The following is a 23,100-nucleotide window of genomic DNA, read 5'->3' on the forward strand; positions in this document are numbered from 1 at the left end:
AAGGATTTTAAGAAAATTGTTTTCATTTGTTTTCTGCTGCTTGGGAAAAGACACAATTCCTCTATCTAAGAATCAAATACCGGAGTTCCCATCGTGGTGCAGTAGAAACGAATCCGACTCAGAGCCATGAGGTTTTGGGTTCGATCCCCGGCCTCTCTCAGTGGGTTAAAGACCCGGCATTGCTGTGAGCTGTGGTGTAGGTCGCAGACATGACTCCGACCTGGCATTGCTGTGGCTGTGGTGTAGGCCGGCAGATACAGCTCCGATTCGACCCCTAGCCTGGGAACTTCCATATGCCACAGGTGTGGCCCTGAAAAAAAAAAAAAAAAAAGAATTAAATACCTTCATCAAGCTCCGAGAAGGGTGGGAACTTGTTTGGGCTCTCATTAAGAACCACTGGAATGAATGTATTGATTTGCGACATCAACAAAAAGCGTGAGCATAGTTGACCTTAGTGACAGTAGGCTGATCTGGCGCAGGCTGGCCTAGCTGTTCTTTGTGAGATGCAGAGCAAAGAATACTGACTTTTCCTATTTTAAGGGATCCTTTGATCGAATCCTAGAATACTGTCCAGTTTTTCAGAGTTGCAGAGATAACTGGGAATTTTAATTTGTGAGTGTCATTATTTATTTTTTTTTTAAACTGGCTACGCCCTCTAAATCCCAAGGGTTAAAACCAAGGTGCTGTTAACAACTCAAGGGCCTTCTCCCACTGCTGTAGTTGCTGTAGAAGCTAAAAAAGAATTTTGTCCAGGAAGTTCCTGGCAGCTGAACTCTGGAACAAAGGAGAAACCTTTCATGAGCCCTGATGTCGTGAAAGCTCTCTTTGAAACTAATTCACAATGTAGGAGCAGAGAGCATCCTGAGATTCCTACTCGGGTGGAAGGGTACTGTCATGCATGTCTAAATATGCCTAGAATAGGAGTTCCCTGGTGGTCCAGTGGTCAGGATTTTCACTGCTACAGCCCAAGTTCAGTCCCTGGTCCAGGAACTGAGATCTCTCATCAAGCCACCGCACACCTTGTCCAAAAAAATAAAAAATTATTATTTCATTTTATTTTCTCTTTTTACTGCTGCACTTGTGACATATGGACGTTCTTGAGCCAGGAGTCAAATCAGAGCTACAGCTGCAGACCTACACCACAGCCACAGCAGTGCCAGATCTGAGCCACATCTGCCACCTGTGCTGCAGCTTCGTAGCAACACCGGATCCCTAACCCACTGAGCAAGGCCAGGGAGCAAACCCCCATCCTCTCAGACACAATGTCGGGTCCTTAACCCACTGAGCCGCAACAGAAACTCCAAAAAAACCTTTTTTAGTAAATAAATACTCCTAGAATGTTCTCATTTAGGCATCAGTAAGTAGACCAAGAAACCCCACGTTCAATTCCAGAAAAATGGGGTGATCCTGGAATGTTGTCCCAAGGCGAGGACCAGGAGCCAAGGGAAGCCCAACAGACAGGTCCTTGTCATAGCCAGGGGGGCCCAGGCACCTGCAGACTTCAGGAAGTAGGTGAGCTCATGAGGCCAGCATGAGTGAGGTCAGGCCCCTTCTAAAATAACCAGCTAGCCAACCTAGGGAAGGGGTCCTCTGCCCCTAAACTGTGGGCAGCTGGTTGGGTACCCATCCGTCCTCAGGGACGGTGCCGTTGTGGCTGAGCCGAATGGGAGGCCGGAAAGAGCTGAGTGGCTTAGTCGCAGGGTGAGCCTCACACAGGGCAGGGTCAGATCAGGGCAGCGGTTTTGTGTCAAAAAGTGCTTTGCAGGGTTCCCATTTGTGGCACAGCAGAAACGAATCCGACTAGGAACCATGAGGTCTCGGGTTCAATCCCTGGCCTCATCGGTGGGTTAAGGATCCGGCGATGCCGTGAGCATGGTGTAGATCGCAGACTCGGCTCAGAGCTGATGTTGCTGCGGCTGTGAACGTCCATATGCCGCAGGTGCAGCCCTAAAAAATACAAACTGCGCTTTGCTCCCCTACCTGGTCCTGTGCTGTCGCTGGGGTACAAAGCCGGCCACTCCTGTTAATGAGATGAACTCGCCAAAGTCGACCACACCTATTCCCGCCTTTAGCCCCAAGAGTGTTCACTGGCATGTTTCAAAATACGGCGTCCTCTTCTTACCAATCCTGCCTCCTCCAGGCCCTCAGCACAGGTGCCCCTGTGGCCTCGGCAGACCCCTGACAGGGACCCTTCCCGGGGTGTCGCCTACCTAGAAAGCAGCCAGGTGAGACTGCCTGTTACCCCGACTCTGCAGGTTCCTTTTACAGGGAGTCACAGGGCGTCTTCTAGAAAGTCCAGAGAAATGAGGTCGCGTAATTAAAAAGGCCTTGCAAGCTGTGGCGACGTGGTACTGGGTGGTTTGGTCCAGGTCAGTGTGAGTTGTGAGGACATGGACAGAAAATGTCATTCCACTGCCACTCGAGTGCTGCTTTCCTCCTTTACAGGAGTTTGAAAGGGAGAAGCACGCCCACAGCATCCTACAGTTTCAGTTTGCTGAAGTCAAAGAGGCCCTGAAGCAAAGGGAAGAGCTGCTTGAGGTGAGTCACTTTTCCAAGTTTTCTTTTGCTTTTTATTTATTTGCTCATCTCTTGGGGACCTGGGAGCAGTCTGTTGGTTCATTACTAAAGTGACCAGTTTTCTCGAAAGTTGAGCTGAGGCTAATTCTCTACACCTCGCTTCAGAAAAGAGTTCCTTTTGTCAGAGAAGATGCTCCTTCGTTGGTGGGTTTGTGTTTGTCTGGGGAGGGGGGCGTGGCAGATAGAATAGTGGCCCCCTAAGACGTCCACGTCCGAATCCCCAGAGCTGAACCTGTCACCTTACAAAGCAAAAGGGAGTTTGCGGGTGTGATTATGTTATAGGACCTTGTGATAAGCGATGGGCCTGGATTATCCCGGGGAGCCCAGGGTGAGCAAAGGGCTCCCTGGAAGAGGGAGGCAGGAAAGTTCCAGGAGATGTGACCACAGAGGCAGAGGCCAGCCACAGGCCAAGGACCGTGGGCACCTCTAGGAGGTAAAGAAGGGGAAACAGGTGCTCTCCCTGAGCTTCTAGACCAGGACCCTTGTCTGCCCACACCCTGGAGACACCGTAAGACTCATTTTAAACTTCGAGCTCCAGAACTGTGAGAAAATTAACTTGGGTTGTTTTAAGCCACTGAATTTGGGCCAGTTTGTTACAGGGACAATAGGAAACGAATATAGGGTTGATTTTCAGCTTTAAAAAAAAAAACTTGATGAGACCGTCACTGCCTATAAGCGAGACTCTCGGCCGTCCAGGTTTTCCTCTTGCACTTGGAGCCTGGAGGAGGTCAAGGGTGAGGTCGCAGCACGCTGAGAACCAACTCGAACTCGGGCGCAGGCTGAGGACGTGGCGCTGGAATCTCCAGGGCGCTGGCGGGCTCAGGGGTCGTCTGCACTGCAGTCTCTTCCTGTCTAACCCTGTGTCTGCTTTCTTTCCATCTGTTCCTATTCTTCAGGAAATCCGACAGCTACAGCAGAAACAGGAGAGTTATATCAGGGAGATTTCTGATCTTCAGGAAACAATAGAGTGGAAAGACAAAAAGATAGGGGTAGGACTCACAAGCCTTTGAAACCTGTTCCCCTGGGCAGTCTGCTTAGCAAATTGAGTGCCTTCAGACTGCGGTTTGCGAAAAGGCGTGTATGAGTTTGCATGCGGCCCCCGTGTGACACAGACTCAATAAGAGACTATCCTTACGCACAAAGTGACATTACCTGTGTGTTGGAAGCTGACTCCCAGCACGGAAGCACTCGCTTTGTCAGCATTACCTGCTGATGCTCTGCCTGCCTGGGAGCGGCCAGTGGCACCCAGGTCAGAGTGAGGCTCTGGGAGGGTCCCCCAGGCGTGGAGGCTCTGACCTCTTGGGATCCCCTGGCCGGTGTGGCCTGGGCTTTTTCTCAAAGGGGTTCGAGGGAGCTGTAGGGTGGCAGGTCCTGCACCCCTGCATCCCCACCTGAGGGTCCCCAGGGAGATGTCAGACCCCCTCCTCCGTAAGGAAAGAGGAGGCAGCCCACCTGTGCTTGGGAGTGATGAGCAGGGAGAAGGGAACCCACTGAATGAGGTGATGGCCGTGATGCCCAACGGCTCCCCGAATACAGCGACCTCACACCACACGGCCCCGGTAGAGATCTCTAGACGCTGGCGCAACCTTCCACGCCTTTGCCTCGCGAAGCTGCACCCCGCCTTCGCTCTGATGTGCTCGCTGACACTTGTTCGGGGCTCTGTGTGCCTGTCTGTGCGTGTGTGTTTGCTTCAGGACCACTCTTTATCCGTGACAGCAGAGACGGAGGATCAGTTACAGAAATAGTCCAAGTTACTAAAAGAATTGTCCCTGGGGGCTATCGAGCATTTCTTCTTCTTCTTTCCCCCTCATTTAAATGGGTGCACTGCTTCTGTTGGTTCTCTCTGCTGTGCCCCTGCCAACGAGGCCAGGAGGAGATGTGGGACGGGGCGTCCGTGCCTCCGGGATGCTGATGTCCTGGAGGGCACGCGCAGCGCTGTTGCTCGGCGGCCTGAGTTGAGAGCGCGCTTGGTGCTTGCACGGTGTGTGTGTCTTCAAGCCCTTTGCCTGGAATGTGCCTTGACGCTTAGTGTGTTGCATGGTAGGAGCCTCCTTCTCGGTCCTGCTTCGGATGTCATCCGCTCACCTGTGTGAATCTTCTCTCTCTCTGCTCTGTACACACTCAGGCGTTAGAGAGGCAGAAAGAGTTCTTTGATTCCATAAGGAGCGAACGAGACGATCTTAGAGAAGAAGTAGTCGTGCTAAAAGAGGAATTAAAGGTATGGAGCCGAAGTCCAGGAGAGACGACAGCCACCCCAGGACTCTCAAGGACGACTGTGTGTCGTGATGTCCCTTAATCTCAGGCTGTGGATGTTTGCCTGTTAGTAAAATCTGACCGCAGCTTCACTGACCCCACGAGAACTGCGGCGTCCGTGTGGATTCTGTGGGTTCGCCCATATTGCTTTTAGATGCTTACAAGCACATAGGATCTTGGCAGCAACTCTGATTTCTAAGAGTTTTTCCGATAGGCCGTCTAAATTTGTCCTCGGTGTAGTTCTCCAGGACTGTAAGGAAGTTCCACATCCTGCGGGGCCTTGTTATGGGGTCTCCAGCTGCTGGCCAGACGAGTAAGATAAACTAGCGGGCAGCACTGGGGGTCAGAGCTCTGGGCGAACTCCCCGCGCTGAGCCTGGATGGTGTGGCTGCCAGCAGAAACCTCACTGTCAGCTGCTCATAGGGAAGGGTCAAGGCCAGAGCCTCCGGCCAGCAGGGAACAGGCTTTCAGGGCCAGGGAGTTCCTCCAAGCCCAGGAGAAAGAGCAGGGGGGACGAGGGGGAGGGAGGGATCCGTGGGGAGGGGGGCCTCCTGGCCTTGCGAAGTGTAGCCGTGTTTCAAGTGCTTTGCGGAGGTCCTGTTGTGGCTCAGTGGTCAACGAACCCGACTGGTGTCCATGAGGACACGGGTTCGATCCCTGGCCTCGCTCAGTGGGTTAAGGATCGGGCGTGGCTGTGACTGTGGTGTAGGCCGGCAGCTGCAGCTCCGATTGGACCCCTAGCCTGGGAACCTCCACATGCCGCAGGTGTGGCCCAAGAAAGACCAAAAAATAAATAAATAAAAAAGTGCATTGTCGCATAGTGAGCAGGAGTTAGACGTCTTTCGAATGCCGCCAACCTTCTAGCCGCCAGGGTTCGTTCATTCTCTTCCGAACACGTACGTGCTCCTGTCTTTGTCTGTCCTGACCAAGAACACAAGCAGGGTTCTAGAAGTAAGGTCACTTGACAGGGCTTTGCCTGACCCTCCGCTTCGTGGCGGCCTGCAGGCCACCACGTCTAGGTCAAAAGGATGCGCATTGAACGGGTCTCGTCACCAGCACGTTCGGACGTGGATGGGAAGGCGTGAGGCAGGAGTGCCCCTGGAGGAAGCCAGCCCACATCCCTGAGCGTGGATGGCCTGTTGACAGGGGTGTGCCCAGCCGCTCCGTCTGCGTCTCTCCCTGCTTAGGGAAACACAGGGGTTTTATTCGTTCTTACTTATAAAACGCAGCTTAACCTAGAATCACTCGGTGAGTATTACGACGAGCCTGTTTTTATTCCCAGAAACACGGGATAATACTCAATTCAGAAACAGCCACCAATGGCGAGACCTCAGACCCTCTCAGCCGTGTGGAACACCCAGGGTCTACGAAGATGACGAAGGAGGAGGTCGGCGCTCCCCAGGCCCCCGGGGACGGGACGCTAGGTAAGTGCTGGCCTTGCTGTGAGCCATTCGTCTTCCGGTCAGCCCTGATGCACCCTCCATGCTCTGTTAGAATGGACAGAATCATCACTGACCGATTAACCGCCACCCAGCATGCCCTTCGTCCTGTCACTCCGTGGGCGCTTCCTTGCCCAACGACGCAGTCACCCACGTGTGTTGTCTGGCGTGTCCCTTTGTTCATGCTCACCACCAGCGGCTTGAGAGTTCGTGTCTTTTGCTCCTCAAAGCTCCCAGGGAGGCTGCGCGTGCGAGGAAGATAATCTCGGAATTAAGCGAGCGAGAGCATTCTCTGGGTTTTCCTCAGATAGGTAGGTGGCAGGTAGGGCTTTTCGCCTTACAGAATTGCCAAACGATCAGAGCAGCAGAGGCTGTAAAGTGAGTTGGTTGACCACGTGGGCGAGCCTGCACTGCCCATCCTGTGCACCGTGAAGCATTTTGAGTGTGTGAGGTGCCCACGGACAGCAGGTGGACAGAGCCCTGGGTGGCGCCCAGCGAGAAGGGCTCTCCTCACCAGCAAGAACCTGACTATGTCTGCCCCTTCATCAGGGGGCCATGTTCCTTTGCATGTCATGTTTGGGCTTCTGCAAGACTATAAATTGCAGGACCCGATAGATTGTAGGAATATTTCATACAACCTTCAAATAGCTGAAAAGATTCACCAGTGAATGTTTGTCATGGTGCTTGGCTTTGGGATAAACCTTCAGAATCTGGTGGGCAGCCTGAAGTTGTAGCCGCACATAAGGCCTTGCCAGTCAGTGGTGACCAGCTGAGTGCCGGCTTTTCACGGTGAGGCTGGAATAAGGTCAGGGACCATGGCTTTGGTTTCCATTTGGAAAGTTCTTCATGAAAATGAAGAAACCTATAAGCCCCAGCTCCCCAGGAAGCTGCCTCATTGTCTTGATGACTCTTAAAGAAACACAGCTCTTCTCACTGTGTAAAAGTCACTGAAAGTAAATTAAGGAAGGTCCATCCTCCCTTTGTGTCAGCTGCCTGAGCAGCTGGAATTTGACTGGCGGCTCTTGTTCAAATACACATTTTAAATCCTTGATAGCCGTTGTGTCATGAACACTTAGGCAACTAGAAACATCCGTTTTGCAAGTGGTTGCCACCTGTATTCCATCACCTGTCCCTCTCAGTAAGCGATTATGGGAACTTCCCAATATCTGTGTTTATTTTATTTTATTTTATTTTTATGGCCACACCCATGGGATATGAAAGTTCCCGGGCTAGGGAGCAAACCTATGCTTCCGCAGCGACCACAGCCACTGCAGTTGGATTCTTAACCCGCTGTGCCAGGGTGGGCAATGCTTACATGTTTATTATTTATTTATACATGTGTAACATTTAATTAATATAAAATCTACATTATAAAACATATGCAATACTAGACATTTTTAAGAGGTGACGCAAAGGTGACTCTAGATAGAATCCTGGGAGTTACCAGGGGCTCAGTGGTAACAAACCCACTAGTAGCCATGAGGACGTGGGTTCGATCCCTGGCTTTGCTCTGTGGGTTAAGGGTCCAGTGTTGCCGTGAGCTGTGGTGCAGGTTGCAGCCACGGCTTAGATCTGGTATTGCTGTGGCTGTGGCATAGGCGGCGGCTACAGCTCCAATTGGACCCTTCGTTTGGGAACTTCTGTATGCTGGGGGTGAGGCCCTAAAAAGCAAAAACAACAAAACAAAACAATGAATCCTGCCTGCTTCTCCACTTTCCCCAGGGTGAGAGCCCTAGCTAGGGACAGCTGGTCACAGATCACCAGGCTTGGACTTCTAGTAACTAGGCAGCTCATATGCAGAGGTGTTGTTCGTTTGGCGACTCCAGAATGTAACTGTTCGCTCCAAAGCAGTGACAGGTTCTTTAAGTCATGATTCTTTAATGGACGAGTGATTTATGTGTAATGACGTGAGGCTGTGCCTCTGGCTGGAGCTGAGGCTGTGCCTCTGGCTGGAGCTGCCCCCTCCCCTTGGGAAAGGGGAGGGGACAGGCTGCTTTCCTGGGAAGACAGTGGTTAGGGGTGGAGGGCGGATTGCCTTTCACCTCCATGGGCTCCTTCGAGAGTGGCTTCCTTGAGGTTGACCTTGAGGCTGAGTTTAAAGGTGAACTGACTGGTTCTTTTAAAACTTATTCGAGGAGTTCCCATTGTGGCTCAGTGGTTAATGAACCTGACTAGCATCCATGGAGATGCGGGTTCGATCCCTGGCCCTGCTCAGTGGATTAAGGATCTTGCCGTGAGCTGTGGTGTAGGTTGCAGACACAGCTCAGATCCTGCGTTGCTGTGGCTGTGGTGTAGGCCAGCAGCTGTAGGTCCAGTTCGACCCCTAGCCTGGGAACCTCCATGTGCACAGGTGTGGCCCTAAAAAGACCAAAAAAAAACTTACTTGAAAGCTGCGTGGCGCACAGTGCAGTTTGACAGCTGGAAGAGTCCAGGTGGTCCCGGGGTGCTCCTGGAAATGAGGGCAGGGAGCGGGGCTCCCGTTGTTCTGAAAGCTCTCACTGGGATGGTCCGGCCGCCTGATCCAGAGCACTTTCTTGCCTGTGAAAACTTAACTGCACCTTTGAAAATCAGGTCACCCCAGATGGCACCAGCGGCCACTCTGGCCTCTGAGATGGTGGCAGTGGCCCCCACAGAGCGAACGTTTGCTAACGCGATGGCTGCTTGGCCACACAGACCTGGCGAAGGCTTCCGTTTTGTGTGCTTCTCTGGTGGCGCCCTCTCTCTCTCTGTCTCTCTCTCTCTCTCTCTGTCTCTCTCCCTTTAGGACCAGGCTTGGGTGGGAAAGAGAACAAGTGTTTACACTGTAGTATGTGTTAAGAGGTCACCATATCATGGGGTCCCTTCAATTTTCTCAATGGTCTTTTAGGAAGAGCCAGTGAAGTGGAGGTGGCAAATGAGATGGTGGAGCGTGTGGGGAAAAGCGAGATCTTGCCGGATTCTGAGCAAGAACAGCACAAAGAGGAGCCAGTAAAGGACTGTGCGGACCCAGAGGGGTTACCTCCCGGTGAAACTGCCGAGGCCCCGACCACCTCTGCAGACAGTGGCCTCTCCTCCGGAATATTCGTAAATCCCACGAATGAGGACCAGGTTCAAAGCCCGATTCCAGAGCACCCTCCCTGCCTCGAAAACACACAGCAGGTGCAGTCCAGGGAGGCCCTACACACGGCAGGTGATGGGCCTGAGGCTTCCCCGGGGCCGTCGGAATGTTCCCGCCAACCAGACGGCGAAATCCCAGGTCCTGCGCTTGAGCAGGACGGTGGTAACGCCGTGGAGAGCAAACCCCAAAGAAAAGAGTCTGCAGAGAAGCAGGAAGGTCTTCAAACCACCGTGGAAGAGAGGAGCCCAGAACCGCCTCAGGAATCTGCTCCTGTGCAAATAGCTGACGTGGAAGTCGAAAGGCAGAGCGGTGCAGACGCAGGGGTACAAAGTCAGAGACCCGCCGAGGCGGTGCCGGAGGCAGAGCTCCCTGGGGCCGGGGAGCAGGTGGGCTCGGGAGCCTCGAGTCCTCCCAGGTGCAGCGATGACCCCGTGAGCCACCAGGAAACGGGGGTGGCGGATGCCCCAGGAGGCTCGGACCCAGGCCCAGAGTGTGATTTAGAGAAAGAGCCTGCCCCCCACGAGGAGGCTGAGCCCGCCGAGGGCCCGGTTCAGAGCCCAGAGGCGGGCGGGGGGAACAGCGAAGAGGAGGGGGGAGGAAGGGAGTTTCGGGGTGAGAACCCAGCAGGGACAGAGGCCCCCACCGTTCCCTGTTCCCCAGCAGCCAAACACAGTCCCCAAGAGGCCGTAGGTCTGAGTACCCCAGACTCAGAGAGCGAACCCCTAGACGTGAAAGAACCTGACGAAGAAAAGGGTGCCTGCCAGGGAGAGAGGCCAGACGCGTCCCAGAAAAAGACCAAGAACAAGAAAAAGAAAAACAAGAAGAAAAAGTCACCAGCGCCCGTGGAAGCCAAAGACGTCCAGGAAGAGTTAACACTCCAGAGCCCAGATTTAAGTGACGGGAGGGAAGACGAGCAGGTCAAATGCGCCGACGAAAAGCCAGGTGCAGAGGCACAGAATGGGGTCCCTGAAAACCCACAGCAGAACGAGGTGGCCGGAAGCAGGGCAGACGGCCGCTCGCCCGAGGATCCCCACGCGGAGCCGGAGAGAAACCCCCCCTGCGCTGATGCGGATGCGGACACGGAGGCAGAGGAGCCTGGCGCCGCGGGGGACCCGGGGAACCGTGAAGCTGATGCAGTTCCGTCATCGGGCACCAGCGCCCGTCGTAAAGGCTCGGACCAAGGGGTCCCCGAAGAGGCGGCTGCTGAGCAAGACGCCGCCGCTCCCGGCCGCCTCCCGGGTCCAGAGAAGGACGACGTGCCGGGCCGCGCTCCGCTCCAAGACCAGAGCCCCTCGGGGGACGGGAAGGACGCCTCTCAAATGGAAGACGCAGAAGATTCAAGTCCTCCGGTCCGGAGGGTTTCAGAGAGCCTTAGTCTCGAAGGCGAGGGCCTGGCACCAGCCGGGGAGCTGGAGGGCTTGGATGCCGAAAGCAAGGACGAGAGGAGAGGCGGGAACGGAAAGGGTAGAAGCAAGGACGAATGCGCCCTGTCCTAGGGCGGGGGCTCTGAGTGAGGCCGGCAGCGGGCGTGAGGCTCAGAGAGTGTTCCAGGTTGGCACAGACGCACCGCGTGACCATTAGCCACCAAGTCACCCCCCGCTCTAAGTTATAACTGTTCCCGCTAGTTCTCTAGTTCCTATTAAGGGCACCCCCCGGATGAGAAGGACGTTTCTGTTACCAGTGTAAGTCCCCCCGGGGAGCATTCCAGGAGCGTCGGACAAGGCAGTGTCCTGTTTATATTTCTGCTTCAAACCAAAAATCAAACTATTTAGCATTTGCCTTAAGCTGATACGCCTAGTGCCCACTCCTGACCAAATGTATCAGCGTCTAGTTGAAATGACCAAATAGTCTCCTGAGATGTCCACACGATGAGTGTCGTTTTTAATTAGTCTCATCTAAATATTCGTGCTTTCCTAGTTGATTGTGATATGTATAATATAACCTGTATGGTATTCTTATTTAAAAAGGACATAAATGGCCAAGCAGCACATAGGTCACTGAGCGGTGAGATTTGCACCTTAGGACAGTAATTCGTCATGTTAAGAGCTGCAGAGAAACACCACACAGCACTAGGAATAGCTTGTCTTTACCTCACAGAAGTATTTTCTCTCAAACCGATACTTTCGGCTCGTATTGTTGGGTACACCTGAATTTACTTGGTAGGAGATTTCGACTTCACGCTGATCACGTACCAAAGGCATTTCGTACAAAGACTTTTTACAGATTTTTTTTTCTGGAAGAGATATATGTTGAAATTGCATTGCCTTCTGCAGTGTTTGGGCAGAGAGAATCACTTCTAAGAGTTATTTTTTAACCTGCAAATTACTCCTCTTTCTGTTGTCTAATCATTGCTCAGTCGAGCAGGACGAAAGGCTACTCTTCTTGTGCAAGTGTTGATTAGACTGTAACGGGATATTGGAAATATTGAATTACCTTTGGTCTTTTGGTATAAATATTTTCATTGGTTGTTTTACAGTATATTCGTATTGGAAATTTCTTGTTTTGCCCTTCCTGAACAAAATATATTTTTCTATATAAAGAAACGTTTAAAAAATAATTGTGAGCTTAAATTAGAAGTCATTGTCACATATTGGAATTACAAGGGAATGTGGAGGGCGAATGCTATTGACACTTTAAGAGATCATGTGAATTCATGTTATTGTTACAAGACATGATTGAGTGCAAAAAAAAAGACCAAAACCTCAACAAAACTTGAGACAAACTGTTATTGTGTAACTGAAATAAAGACATTTTATTATTTTACAAGCCTGTGATTTCCTCTTTGTGCTGCGTGAATTCTGACTGTGGTGACCTGATAGCATCTTCAAAGTAGCTTCTCCTTCCAGGCTGCTCTTTCCCAGGCGGGGTTCGGGGGACTCATGCTGATGCCCTTGTCAGTGATGAACACGCTCTCACCCCGCACCTGACTGGGACTGGTGTTGGATCATCTCTGGGCAGGTTCAGCTCTTTCCTCCTAGCATCTCCCGTGATCCGAGGCTCTGCTGAAGAGCCCAGTCGAGAGAGGTCTCCGTTCTCTTGCTCTGCTTACAGGCGCCAGTACTTAGAATGTTTGGAAGAAGATGATGAGAATTTCAGATGAACATTGGCTCTTGCTACCTAAGTGTCCTAACTGATACCTTCTCTCCACTTGTGCCATGTGAATAGAGAACTCCGGGGCTGGCTAGACCCTCCGGTCTGGGGGCTGTGGAGGACTTTATAGCTGAGGTCTCTCACTTTAGCCAAGTTGCATCCGTGCGGGAAGGCCCATGGGGAACAGTCTCATTCCTGCTTTGAAAGGCCTCTGGGGAAGTGACTCAACACCAGACTCACTGAAGGGTGAGGTCATCAGACCGTTTGAAGTTCTTCCCTTTCTTTGCCACATTATCCAACAGCACATTTAGGGGCATTTTGATATCCTTCCCATCCCTCAAGCCAAGCAGCCAGCCGTCTCAACTGTTCACTCTTTCATTTAATCAGAAAGCACGTTGACCCCTTCACCGAAGGGCAACGGTGCGATGCCCGTGAACAAGCACCTGGGACTCAGTCTCTAGGGGGCACAGCAGCTGAGAAGCAGGATGCGCAAAGAGACGCTTGCGATGCTGAGAGCCAGACGAGCATTTCTCGCTCATCTAAGAGCCTGCATTTATGAACATCAGTTACTCTGCTGAGAGCCCAGCGACATGGTAGCCCCGTGTGGTAACTGATGCATACGTGGAGGCCCCTGAATGATCAAGAAATGGTCGCCTTAGGTGTATTCAGAGGAAGGAGGCATGGGCGTACACAAGGCAATTAGGAAAGAAAAGATTCAGACTCAGGAAAGAAGCAAAAGTTTTCTGTCCAAAAAAAAGCTTACCTGTCCACCACATCCCCGGAGAAACCCCGACCACTTAGTTTTTACCACGATGCCGAACAGAGAAAAATGTCAACCACTGATCCTTTACGCCAAAAAGCCGGGGTACTGTTTAGCCGCAAAGCAGAGCAAAGCTACTCTATGTAAAATACGAATCTACCCTCAGAAGTGTAAGTCAGTATAATAATGGGTTCATGTAGAAAATGGGGAAAGGTAACTGAGACTTTGGAATTATAGGCTATTTTAGAACATACGCAGTTGGGAAGCAGTAAGAATTTTTTACAAGCGCATTTAAGAATAAGATGGGTTGAGGATCCGGCGTTGCCGTGAGCTGGGGTGTAGGTCGCAGATGCGGCTCGGATCCTGCGTTGCTGTGGCTGTGGTGTAGGCCGGCAGCTGCAGCTCCGATTCGACCCCTAGCCTGGGAACCTCCATATGCCGTGGGAGCGGCCCAAGAAATGGCAAAAAAAGACAAAACAAAACAAAAAAAGAATAAGATGGGCGGCACGGCCTGCTTTCTACATCGCGGAGGATTTTCACTTGATGGAGCATCTGATGACCTGAACGCTGACATTTTCCTCCGGGGACGTGGAATGCTGCCTCTGGGGGATGACACGAGCTGCTGTCACTGTTTTCTATCGATAGCCCCCTCTGTAGGAGACCACCCTGACCTGGACGTGCCACCGTGGCCATCGAAACGGGGGACACAGCAGTGAGATGAGGTGTGATGACCGGATGTAGGGAAAGCTGCCGTTCGGAGAAAAACCCTTTTACTCCCTCCCGTTCACCCTTTTTCTGTGTTTTCTCCCACCAAAGACTTAGTCTTTCAGGATGTGGAAGGCTTCTGCTCTTCCGCGGACCCGAAGCCAGCGGGGGCGAGGGTGAGCCTTCCCGTCTGTACAGGCCTCCGTGTCCCCCGCCCACGGGAGGAAAAAGGACATCTTCAGCAGCCTGTCCCTGTCCTGCCTTTTCCAGGAAGGCGGCGCTGGCCTGGCGTGGGAGGCTAACCCCGGGGACAGTGAAAATGGACCACACGGATTACACGCAAACTCAGTCAGTGCGAGGAGAGAGCAGAGAAGGAGCCCCTCGGTGCCTGAGACGTCCGTCTCCCTCTCACTCTCTTTGCCATCACGCAGGGAAGGCGATTCTCTGCTGCGATGCGGAGGGGGCGCCTGAGGCTCAGGGTGGTTGGCACAAGCCACGGGATGAAAATGATGCTCCCGGTAGTACCTTACTGTGAGCACGCGGCTCAGCCTCCCGGTGCCTCGTTTCACGCTCTGAAATCAGGGTGAGAACCTGCCTTTCAGAGCCGTGCCGAGGATCAGCTCCAGGTAAAGCACTAAAGAGAGTTAAGCGCTTTGTGACTGTGGTTGTCGCTGGCAGCTGACCTCGCGGCAATCCGGACAGACGCGGTCACAACCCGCAAACCCAGGAAGGGCCTGTGGGAGCGGGGCTGGGGGGGCCTGGTGCCTGCTTGCTGCCCCCGTGACCGTCTGCCTGGCCTCACCACTCTGTTTCTCGTTTCACAGGTCTCTAGAGTTCACGCCAAAACATTCGCTGGGATTTAACATATAAAAAGCAGATTTTTTTTCCAATTGTACCCCTTTAATACTACTACCAAAATGATTACCAATTGGTTTAATTTTTCAGTGTGAACGAAAACTCTAAATTGGAGACGTTGCGGCTCCACCCTCTTAAGGCTTATCCTTTGGGTGTCAGAGACCAGGGATGAGCAAGGCTGCGTAGTGAGGGTACGTTTGCAACACTCTCGTGAAGTATCACAGCAACTTCCATTGATAAGCACTGTTTACGTCACAGGTTGGACCTGTTGATTTTGAAAGCCATGGAAAAGTAGTCCTCATTTTCTTTAAAAAAAAAAAAAAAGTTTTCTTGAAGGTTAGCTGATTTGCAATTATTAGCTTCAGGTGTATAACATAGTGGTTCAATGCTTTTATAGAATATACTCTATTCAAAGTTGTTATAAAATATTGACTATGTTCCCTGTGCTGTACAGTATGTGCTGGTAGCTTGTTTATTTTGTGCATATTAGTGTGTGTACCTCTTAACCCTCTGCCCCTCCCTTGGCACTCCCTTCTCCCCTCTCCCGACGGGTAACAACTAGTTACCGTCTGTGAGCCTGTTCCTGTTTTACTGCAGTCATTCATTCATTCGTTTTCTCTTTGCGAGTCCACACCTGAGTGAACATACAGTATTTGTCTTCGTCTGACTTATTTCGGTACTCATCTTCTTTATAGCAAATAATGTTGCTTTTTGCTTTTTTCCAGTTTCCTAAACCTATTTAGTTTTAATCTTCTCCATTTCTGCTTTGAAAGTTCTCTTCCTTAAAAGTTCTGTTTTTCTCTCTCCACTTTTCTCATCTTCACCAGAAGCTCAGATAACACTTGTTTGTTTGGTTTTTTGCTAGCCCTATGACAACATTTTAACATTTATTTTTTTACCAGCTGTCTCAGATGTTTGAAGTCTTCTGACAGAAAATAATAACAATACATTGTAAATAGACATAGGAGCTTCAAGATTACTTCTTGAAATATTTAGCGTTTTTGTGATGCTTGTCGTTTTTGTATATAGGAGTGTAAAATACATAAGAAACAATGAAAAGTAATGTTGAATAAGAGCGAGATTTTAAACTTCTTTTTTTTTTAATTTTTGGTTCAGTGTTGGTTGGGGAGGGACAGAATAAAACATCTATCAGAAGAATTGTATGTGAATTCAAACTTAAGAGGATTATAAATGTATCTTATGCATAGCATGTTCTGGGTTTATTTATTTTGATGTTGTGCCTTTCAAAACAGCAGTTTAGGATGTTTGGCAAAACAATTAGGGAAGCATGTGATTTGGGTTAGAATATGGATTGATTCTTTTTTATGAAAAAGGTGTGTTTTGTCTGAATTATTTCCATGGCACAAGGCGAATCAAAATCTGGGCAGTAGGCGAGCACGACCGCCTCTGGAGGAAGAGCCCCAGGCCAGGCTTCCATCTGGCTCAGAGGTCTGTGTTGAGATGAGAAAGACAGTGAGGGCGGCGGTTAGGGGTACAGCCCTGGAGGCTTAGGAAACAGGTGGGCCTGGGGCCTCCTCTGTCCAAGAGGGGTGTGGAAGCAGGGCTCCCCAGTCTGAGTTCCTGGGGGGGGGGGGGCAGTGTGAGCTGCTGGGACGGTGCCTGGCCTGCAGTGAGGACACGGCACATGTTAGGATCTGTCACCATCACGTCATCCTGATCTGCGCTGAAGCTCGTGTAGGCGTTTGCCCCTCGATCCTGCCCGGGTCTCAGTTTCCCTCTGAGTGCTCTGGAGGTGGGATTATTCAACACCGCTTCCGAGAGATGCTGGGGGGATTTCTAGGTGCAAACGCCTATATCTGGGGTGGGAGGAATGCCAGAAACCTAAGGTACAACCTCCAATCTTCCTCAAAAGAATAGCAGCTCTTGCGAGGTTAGCAGGGGTGTTTTCAGCACACTTAGGATTCATAAACAGAGTCAAAGTTCTGACACTGGGGCATCTTTGAGAGACCTGAAAAAGATAAACACTTCTGGGATGGAAACTTGGGAAGTCAAGGCTAAGGAAGGCGCGGGTGATAGTTGCTCACCGTTCTCAGTATGTTTGTATCTTGCTAACGATGTTAAACCATGAAGCCTGTGAGATCTTGTGTTGCAGTGTGGTGTGGCCCTAGAGCTCTTGCATGCTAACCCCAAGTAGAAGATTAGCCTGTGTGCATGCAGCCAGGTGCCGCCCTGACGAGAACAGCATGTGTTCGGGAGGTGAACCCAGCTCAGACTCCCTTGGCTGAGTCCCCGTCCTGTCTGTGGCCTCATGCGCTGTGGTACGTGTATAATGCGCTCCATCATCACACCCACTAACCCCGGTGCTCAGCCTTCCGTTCGGCCGCCTGCTGCAAGGGGCAGTCCGCCGATTCGCCTAAACCTCTCTCTCTGATTTCTTCAGATATCAGGTTGAAAAAGCTTGTTGACGAACGGGAAGGCTTATTGGAACAGGTAAGCCATCTTTTTATTACTTGACGCGTTCCGGGGCACCCCCAACCCTGAACCTTCCCATTCTTGCTTCGTGCTAATGCATCATGCCTGAGAATAATTACCGAGCCAACCAGCACTCTTCATACGTTCATCCAAGGAAAAGATCAGAAGTCGTATCAGATTTAGAGACGTCGCCAAGACTCAGGGCCATGATCTGAATTTGGTACATGCTGCGTGAATTGCTGCTTCAAGTAAAGATTTAATGTGGACGGGCTTGATGAAGTTTTGACAGGCAAGGCGTTCCTGAGTCATTCCAACCCCCCCCCCTTCCGCTGGCCCTGAAAGTCCCCTTCGTCACCTCTGTCCAGCACCCCTGTCCAGCAGACGTGTCTTTGCCAGAGCTGATCAGAGTTGCTTAACCAGAGTTTACCCTCACTGACTTCGTCTTCCCCAAGAAACACCAAACAGCGTCCTCTTGGGTCTTTGTCACACACGGTGTGGTAGGAAATTATTCCACACTCACTGTCCAAGGAAGCTCGATTTCTCGGATTTTCCCTATAACCAGAGCGTTGGCCTCCTCACTTGTTACAAGATGTGAAGAGTTCTCGCAGAATCGGGTGAAACACAGATGTGACGAGTGGCCTCTCTTGAGCCGCCCGTGGTCTCTGATGCCCGTGTGTCCATGGCAGTTCTGTAGTGTTTTCTTAGAGCAGCCTGTCTGCCACTGGGGGGTGTGCTCTGCTCCTGTCGGTGGCGGGGAGGGGGACTTCCAACAAGTCCACAAGGTTGGGGGTTAACAGGACAAGGACTGGGAGACCCCCCCCATCACACAGCAGAAAATTCTACGGTCACAGCTTTTAAGGGCAATTGCACCTCCGTGTGGGTGTCTCTGAGGGAGGAAAGCTGTGGGGAGGCCAACTCTGTGAAGCCTGGAAGGGTTTTGTTGGGGACAGTACCAACCCTGGCTGGGTTTTGTTGGGGGCAGCACCAACCCTGGCTGGGTTTTGTTGGGGGCAGTCCCTCTGTGCCTAGAAGGCTCCAAGTGGCCCTTCCTGGTTCTTCATGACTAAAGCAAAGGTGACTTGTGTACTGATGCCTGAACTCTCAGATGAACACTCAAACTAGTCTACGGAAAATCTCCATCTGAGGAGTTCCCATCGTGGCACAGCAGAAACAAATCTGCAAAAAGCGAAAAAAAAAAAAAAAAAAGAAAGAAAATTTCCGTCTGAAATCAAAAAGAATTTCAACCTGAGAAATAACTTTCTACCCAGAGTTACAAAATAATTCATGCCTGATGTAAATATAATTTCCATTTGCATCCATTAAACTACTATAACTTTTTTTTTTTTAGAGCCACACCCGAGGCATATGGAATTTCCCAGCCTAGGGGCTGAACTGGAGCTGCAGCTGCCAGCCCACACCACATTCACAGCAACTCAGGATCCAAGCTGCGTCTGCGACCTACACTGCAGATCATGGCAGCGTGGGATCCTTAACCCACTGATCGAGGCCAGGGATGGAGCCTGCATCCTCGTGGATGCTAGTTGGGCTCATTACCACTGAGCCACAACGGAACCTCCTACACTATGACTTTCTAAGAAGAGTATAACGGGCAGAGGGGTTTCATGTACTGATTGATTGGAGGGTGTCCCTTTAGGAAGGTGAGAGACTCCCCACCTTTTCCGGTGGACTCTAATGTTTTACTTCATTTCTCCCCCGTCTCTCTGGCACCTAGAGACACACAGAATAACTGCAGGGCAACATCGGGTTGTACTTATGGGGTGTAGACTTTTACAGGCTGCTTCCTTCCTGACAGGCTCGTGACTCATTTAGAATGGAGAAATTCACGTTCTTTTTGGCGGATGTTTTCAGATTAAGAAACTTCGAGGGCAGCTGGAAGAGAGACAGAAGAATGTCAGACTAGACAGTCTGCGCCCTGAAGACGGTGTCTTGGAAAACGGGACAGACGTGCATGTGATGGATCTGCACAGTTAGTACCAGTCCTCGTGCGCAGGGAAACCCCTGCTTGTGCCGGAGGAGAACAACCCTCATGGCAGAGAATGCCCGGGTTCCCCCACGTCCCCCCCCCAAAAGCCCTTGGGTACCGAAGCACAAAGATGATTCTTTGGGGCTAGCACAAGGATGGGCAGGTGGGCGGGGCAAGGATGTTTCTGTCTGAGCCTAAGAAACAGAACAGGTGCCCCTAAACGGCCACCGAGATGCCAGCAAGTGATGCGCTGCCAGAAGCCGCGTTTACTGGATACTGCTGTCGTTGGATCTGCTGATGGTTCGGGAACATCGGGGCGGGGGTGTGTTCTTCTGGGCCAGTAAACTAGAAGGAGGCTTAAGGGTAGATACAAGTGCGCCGGTCTCTCTCCCGGTCTCCTTCCCCCGCCCCGCCCCCGTTTCTTTGTCTTCTTTGCTCACGGGCGCCCTCTGCCGGGCGCCTTCTGCCGGGCACTGTCCCTGCCAGGGGCCCCGAGAGAGCGCGCTGCCTCCTGTCTCAGCTCCCGAGTTGTGGGGCCACAGGCCAGCACTTAGACAGTGCCAGGCGGTGATAAAGTCAGGGCTTGGTTCCCAGTAGCTATTGTTTTAACATTTGAAAAGCCCAAGAGCTTAACAACTTTCCCTTCTCTTTCAACCTTTAGGGGATGCCAACAGACAGATCAGCGACCTCAAATTTAAACTTGCAAAATCTGAGCAAGAGATAACTGCATTAGAACAAAATGTACGTGTGCGCTTTTAAGCAGGAGCCGGCAGCCAAACCGATGACTAACTGAAGTGTTATTTGCTAGAGCAAACTCACCCAGAAAGGCAGAGGACGAAAAGAAGCCGAGAATTTTAGAGCCAAAAAAGGTCCCGCGGGGGATGGAGAAGGCAGCAAGTCTCGGGTGTATTTTATAAGGAGGGGCCCAGGGAAGAGGAAGGTCATTCCATTATTAGGATCTGGGCCGTTAGAGTCCATAGCAGTCCCTTCTAGACGAGGTTAGTTGGAGAAAGTACCAGTCAGGGTTAGGGAGAATTTGGAAAGCTTATTCTTTGAAAAAAACGATTTGGTTAATTACAGAAACACCTCACCCAGCGTGTCCTTCCTGCTGGCCTTTCTCTCTTTCCCTCCCAGCCAGGCCACTCTCTCTGGTCCCTAGATTTCGCGCTCTCACACCTGTGCGGAGCCCTGGCACAAATTGTGTCCTAACTGAAGGGAGAGATAAAAGCAGGTTCTCTTGGGGGTTCCCACTGTGGCTCAGTGAGTTAAGAACCTGACCCGTATCCTTGAGGATGTGGCTTTGATCCGTGTCCTCGTTCAGTGGGTTAAGGATCTGGCATTGCCACAAGCTGTGATGTAGGTCAAAAACAAGGCTCAGATCCTGCGTGGCTGTGGCTGTGGTGTAGGCTGGCAGCTGCAGCTCCCATTCAGCCCCTAGCCTGGGTCCCAGACCCTCCATATGCCGCAGGTGCAGCAGTAAAAAGAAAAGAAAAGCAAAAAGCAGGTACTCCTGCTCCCTCCATCGTGGGTATACGTGGCTGGAACTTTGGGGGATTTTTACAGAAGCAACAAGAAGGGCACGGAGAAAGTGAGATGTTCTGAAGTGCGTCTTCGAGGACAGCAGGACCCGAGTCTCCTGGGCTGGCTCCTCCTTCCTCACCTGTGGGCCTGGCCGCAGATGCCACCCCAAAACCACCTTCTGCCACCCCTCTCTCTGAGCCCCTTGCCTCCCTCCTCCCTTTCCGGCTTCCCCACCCCGCCTTCCCCGGGAGGGATCAGACCGGAGCAGAGGTCCTGGTGGAACCGTTGCCTCGCCAGCAGGATCGTCCCCCAGCGGGGAGGGCTGGGGTCACGGGGTCAGCACAGTGGGAACCACGCGTGGGACTGGGTCAGAGAGGAGGTGATCCCGATGGGTGTCCGTGTGGGTTGCTCCTCGGTGAACAAAGAGCTTGCGTGGCTAGAACCCACGTCATCACCCAAAACGCTCGATCACATTCTGTTCATGAGTTTTCTCCCCTGTTATTAAATTGCGCCCTTTGACCTCAGAGAGAGCAGAGCACTCGGGGAAAGAAAACAGGCCTATCCATTTATACATGTGGTGCTTCCTTTCCTTTTAGGTAATAAGGTTAGAAAGTCAAGTATCACGTTATAAACTGGCTGCTGAAAATGCTGAAAAAATAGAAGACGAACTTAAAGCTGAAAAACGGAAACTGCAAAGAGAGGTAAACTTCCTGGGCTCTTCTAGGGAAAGAACGGGGAGCGAATGATATTCCAGTTGGGAGAGTGTGGGAACCACCTGCCACCGGGAAATCTGCAGCTGGATCGTTGGTTGTCACACCATCCCAAGTCACCCTGCGGGGCCACGCTCACGTCAGAAAGAGGAAGGGCACTTCAGCCCGGGAGGAGCTGAGGGCCGGAGTCGCCGTCCGTTGTCTTCAGTGGCGACTGTCTCGCTGTGCCACTGGCTTCTGGCTTCTGCTGAGAACCTGTCACTGTTTGTGGGTGATCTTTTTCTTCTCTCTCTCTGGCTTCTCTGCAGTTCTTTTTGCCTGTGATTTTCTCCTGTGTCACGGGTGGGCTTGTTGCTGTTTATTCGGCTTGGGATGTGTTGCGTTTCTTTGATCTGTGAGGTCTTTTTCCTAAATACATGTGGGAACTTTTTCAGCCGTGGGCTCCCCCAGATTCCACCTTCCCCTGAGACTCAGATCAGAGGCTGTGAGGCCGTCTCCTCGGCCCTCCCCACCCTCCCCCATCTCTCTTCCACGTCCCGTCTCTTCACCTCCCCCTGCTGCACTACGTATAGTTTTGCGAAGATGCCAGTTCACCTCCTCTTGTTTTTTCAAAGTGTCCTTATTCCTGAGAGTTTCTTGTGTGATCATGCCCGCTCCTTATTTCTTTCAAGATTTCACATGCAGCTCTTCTGTTTTGCACACTGATGCCTGAAGCATGTTCAGTCGTTGGGGTCTATTTCTGTTGGGATTTGCTTCTCTGGACTCAAATGGTTTGTCGCGTCATGTGTTTGGCGTTTTGTAAGGTTATGCTCAGTTTTTATGTATAAGAACATGCACGCCTGATTTGGGGAAGTTTCCACAAAGAGGGCTTGTCTCTGCTTCTGCCTCTGCTGGAGAAAGGCAGGGTGGCGGGTTTAACCTGTCTCAGGACCCCACCCAGCCTCCTGAAGGGCTTTGGATCAGAAGCAGAGGTGCAGAGCCTGCTCTAACGATGCCCAGAACCACATGGCTATTGAACACCCTACCCACTCTGGGCCAGGCGGCTCTCTGCCGATGTGCCTTCTGCTGTGATCCCAGGCTCTGTGACCTGGGTTCCCAGGCGTGACCATCTTGGCTTCAGACATTCCTGCTTTGGTTTCTAGCTGCAGAAACCTAGCCCCCAGCTGCCCAGGGCTGTGGGGTCACCTCCTCCAGCTGGCCCAGCTCATCTCTTGTCTGTTTGACTCACCTTCCATGAGACTGTCAGCATCCCCAAGACTGCGTCGTGTCTGGGGTCTAGTTGTTTCAGAGGAGGAAGTTTCCCTGGTTACTCATGAGGCCAGAGTCTTGTGCCATGTGTTACTTTTTAAATTAAGAAACATGGAGTTCCTGTCGTGGCTCAGTGGTTAACGAATCCGACTGGGAACCATGAGGTTGCGGGTTCGATCCCTGGCCTTGCTCAGTGGGTTAAGGATCTGGGGTTGCCGTGAGCTGTGGTGTAGGTTGCAGTCGCAGCTCGGATCCCGCGTTGCTGTGGCTCTGGCTAGGCCAGCAGCTATAGCTCCGATTCAACCCCTAGCCTGGGAACCTCCACATGCCTTGGGTTCAGCCCTGAAAGCAAAACTCAATTAATTAATTAAGAAATTAAGACATGTACGGGAGTTCCCTGGTGACCTAGCAGTTAAGGCTCTGGTGGT

At 51.6% G+C, this 23,100-nt stretch overlaps 1 protein-coding gene across 50 annotated transcripts in view; it reads left to right on the plus strand.

The window, feature by feature from the left end:
• LRRFIP1 (LRR binding FLII interacting protein 1) overlaps positions 1–23,100 on the plus strand; it is a 156,132-nt gene that overhangs the window by 132,006 nt on the left and 1,026 nt on the right. For 15 of the 50 annotated variants that reach the window (XM_021075473.2, XM_021075476.2, XM_021075474.2 and 12 more), the window contains 5 exons: positions 2,446–2,538; positions 3,474–3,566; positions 4,703–4,795; positions 6,113–6,254; positions 9,136–12,129. In XM_021075473.2, the coding sequence (XP_020931132.2) occupies positions 2,446–2,538; positions 3,474–3,566; positions 4,703–4,795; positions 6,113–6,254; positions 9,136–10,862 (2,148 nt within the window). In that variant the 3' untranslated portion in view covers positions 10,863–12,129. Of the gene's footprint in view, positions 1–2,445; positions 2,539–3,473; positions 3,567–4,702; positions 4,796–6,112; positions 6,255–9,135; positions 12,130–17,177; positions 17,228–19,078; positions 19,197–19,854; positions 19,935–21,310; positions 21,416–23,100 lie in introns of those variants that run through there. The other 35 variants (XM_021075506.2, XM_084998812.1, XM_084998810.1 and 32 more) reach the window with 3 other exon arrangements.

The sequence above is a fragment of the Sus scrofa genome, chromosome 15 (assembly GCF_054392235.1).
Source record: "Sus scrofa isolate SSC_HxYL_T2T_F1_AM1 chromosome 15, Sscrofa_HxYL_maternal_Yorkshire_Landrace_v2.0, whole genome shotgun sequence".
In the NCBI taxonomy this organism is placed as follows: domain Eukaryota; kingdom Metazoa; phylum Chordata; class Mammalia; order Artiodactyla; family Suidae; genus Sus; species Sus scrofa.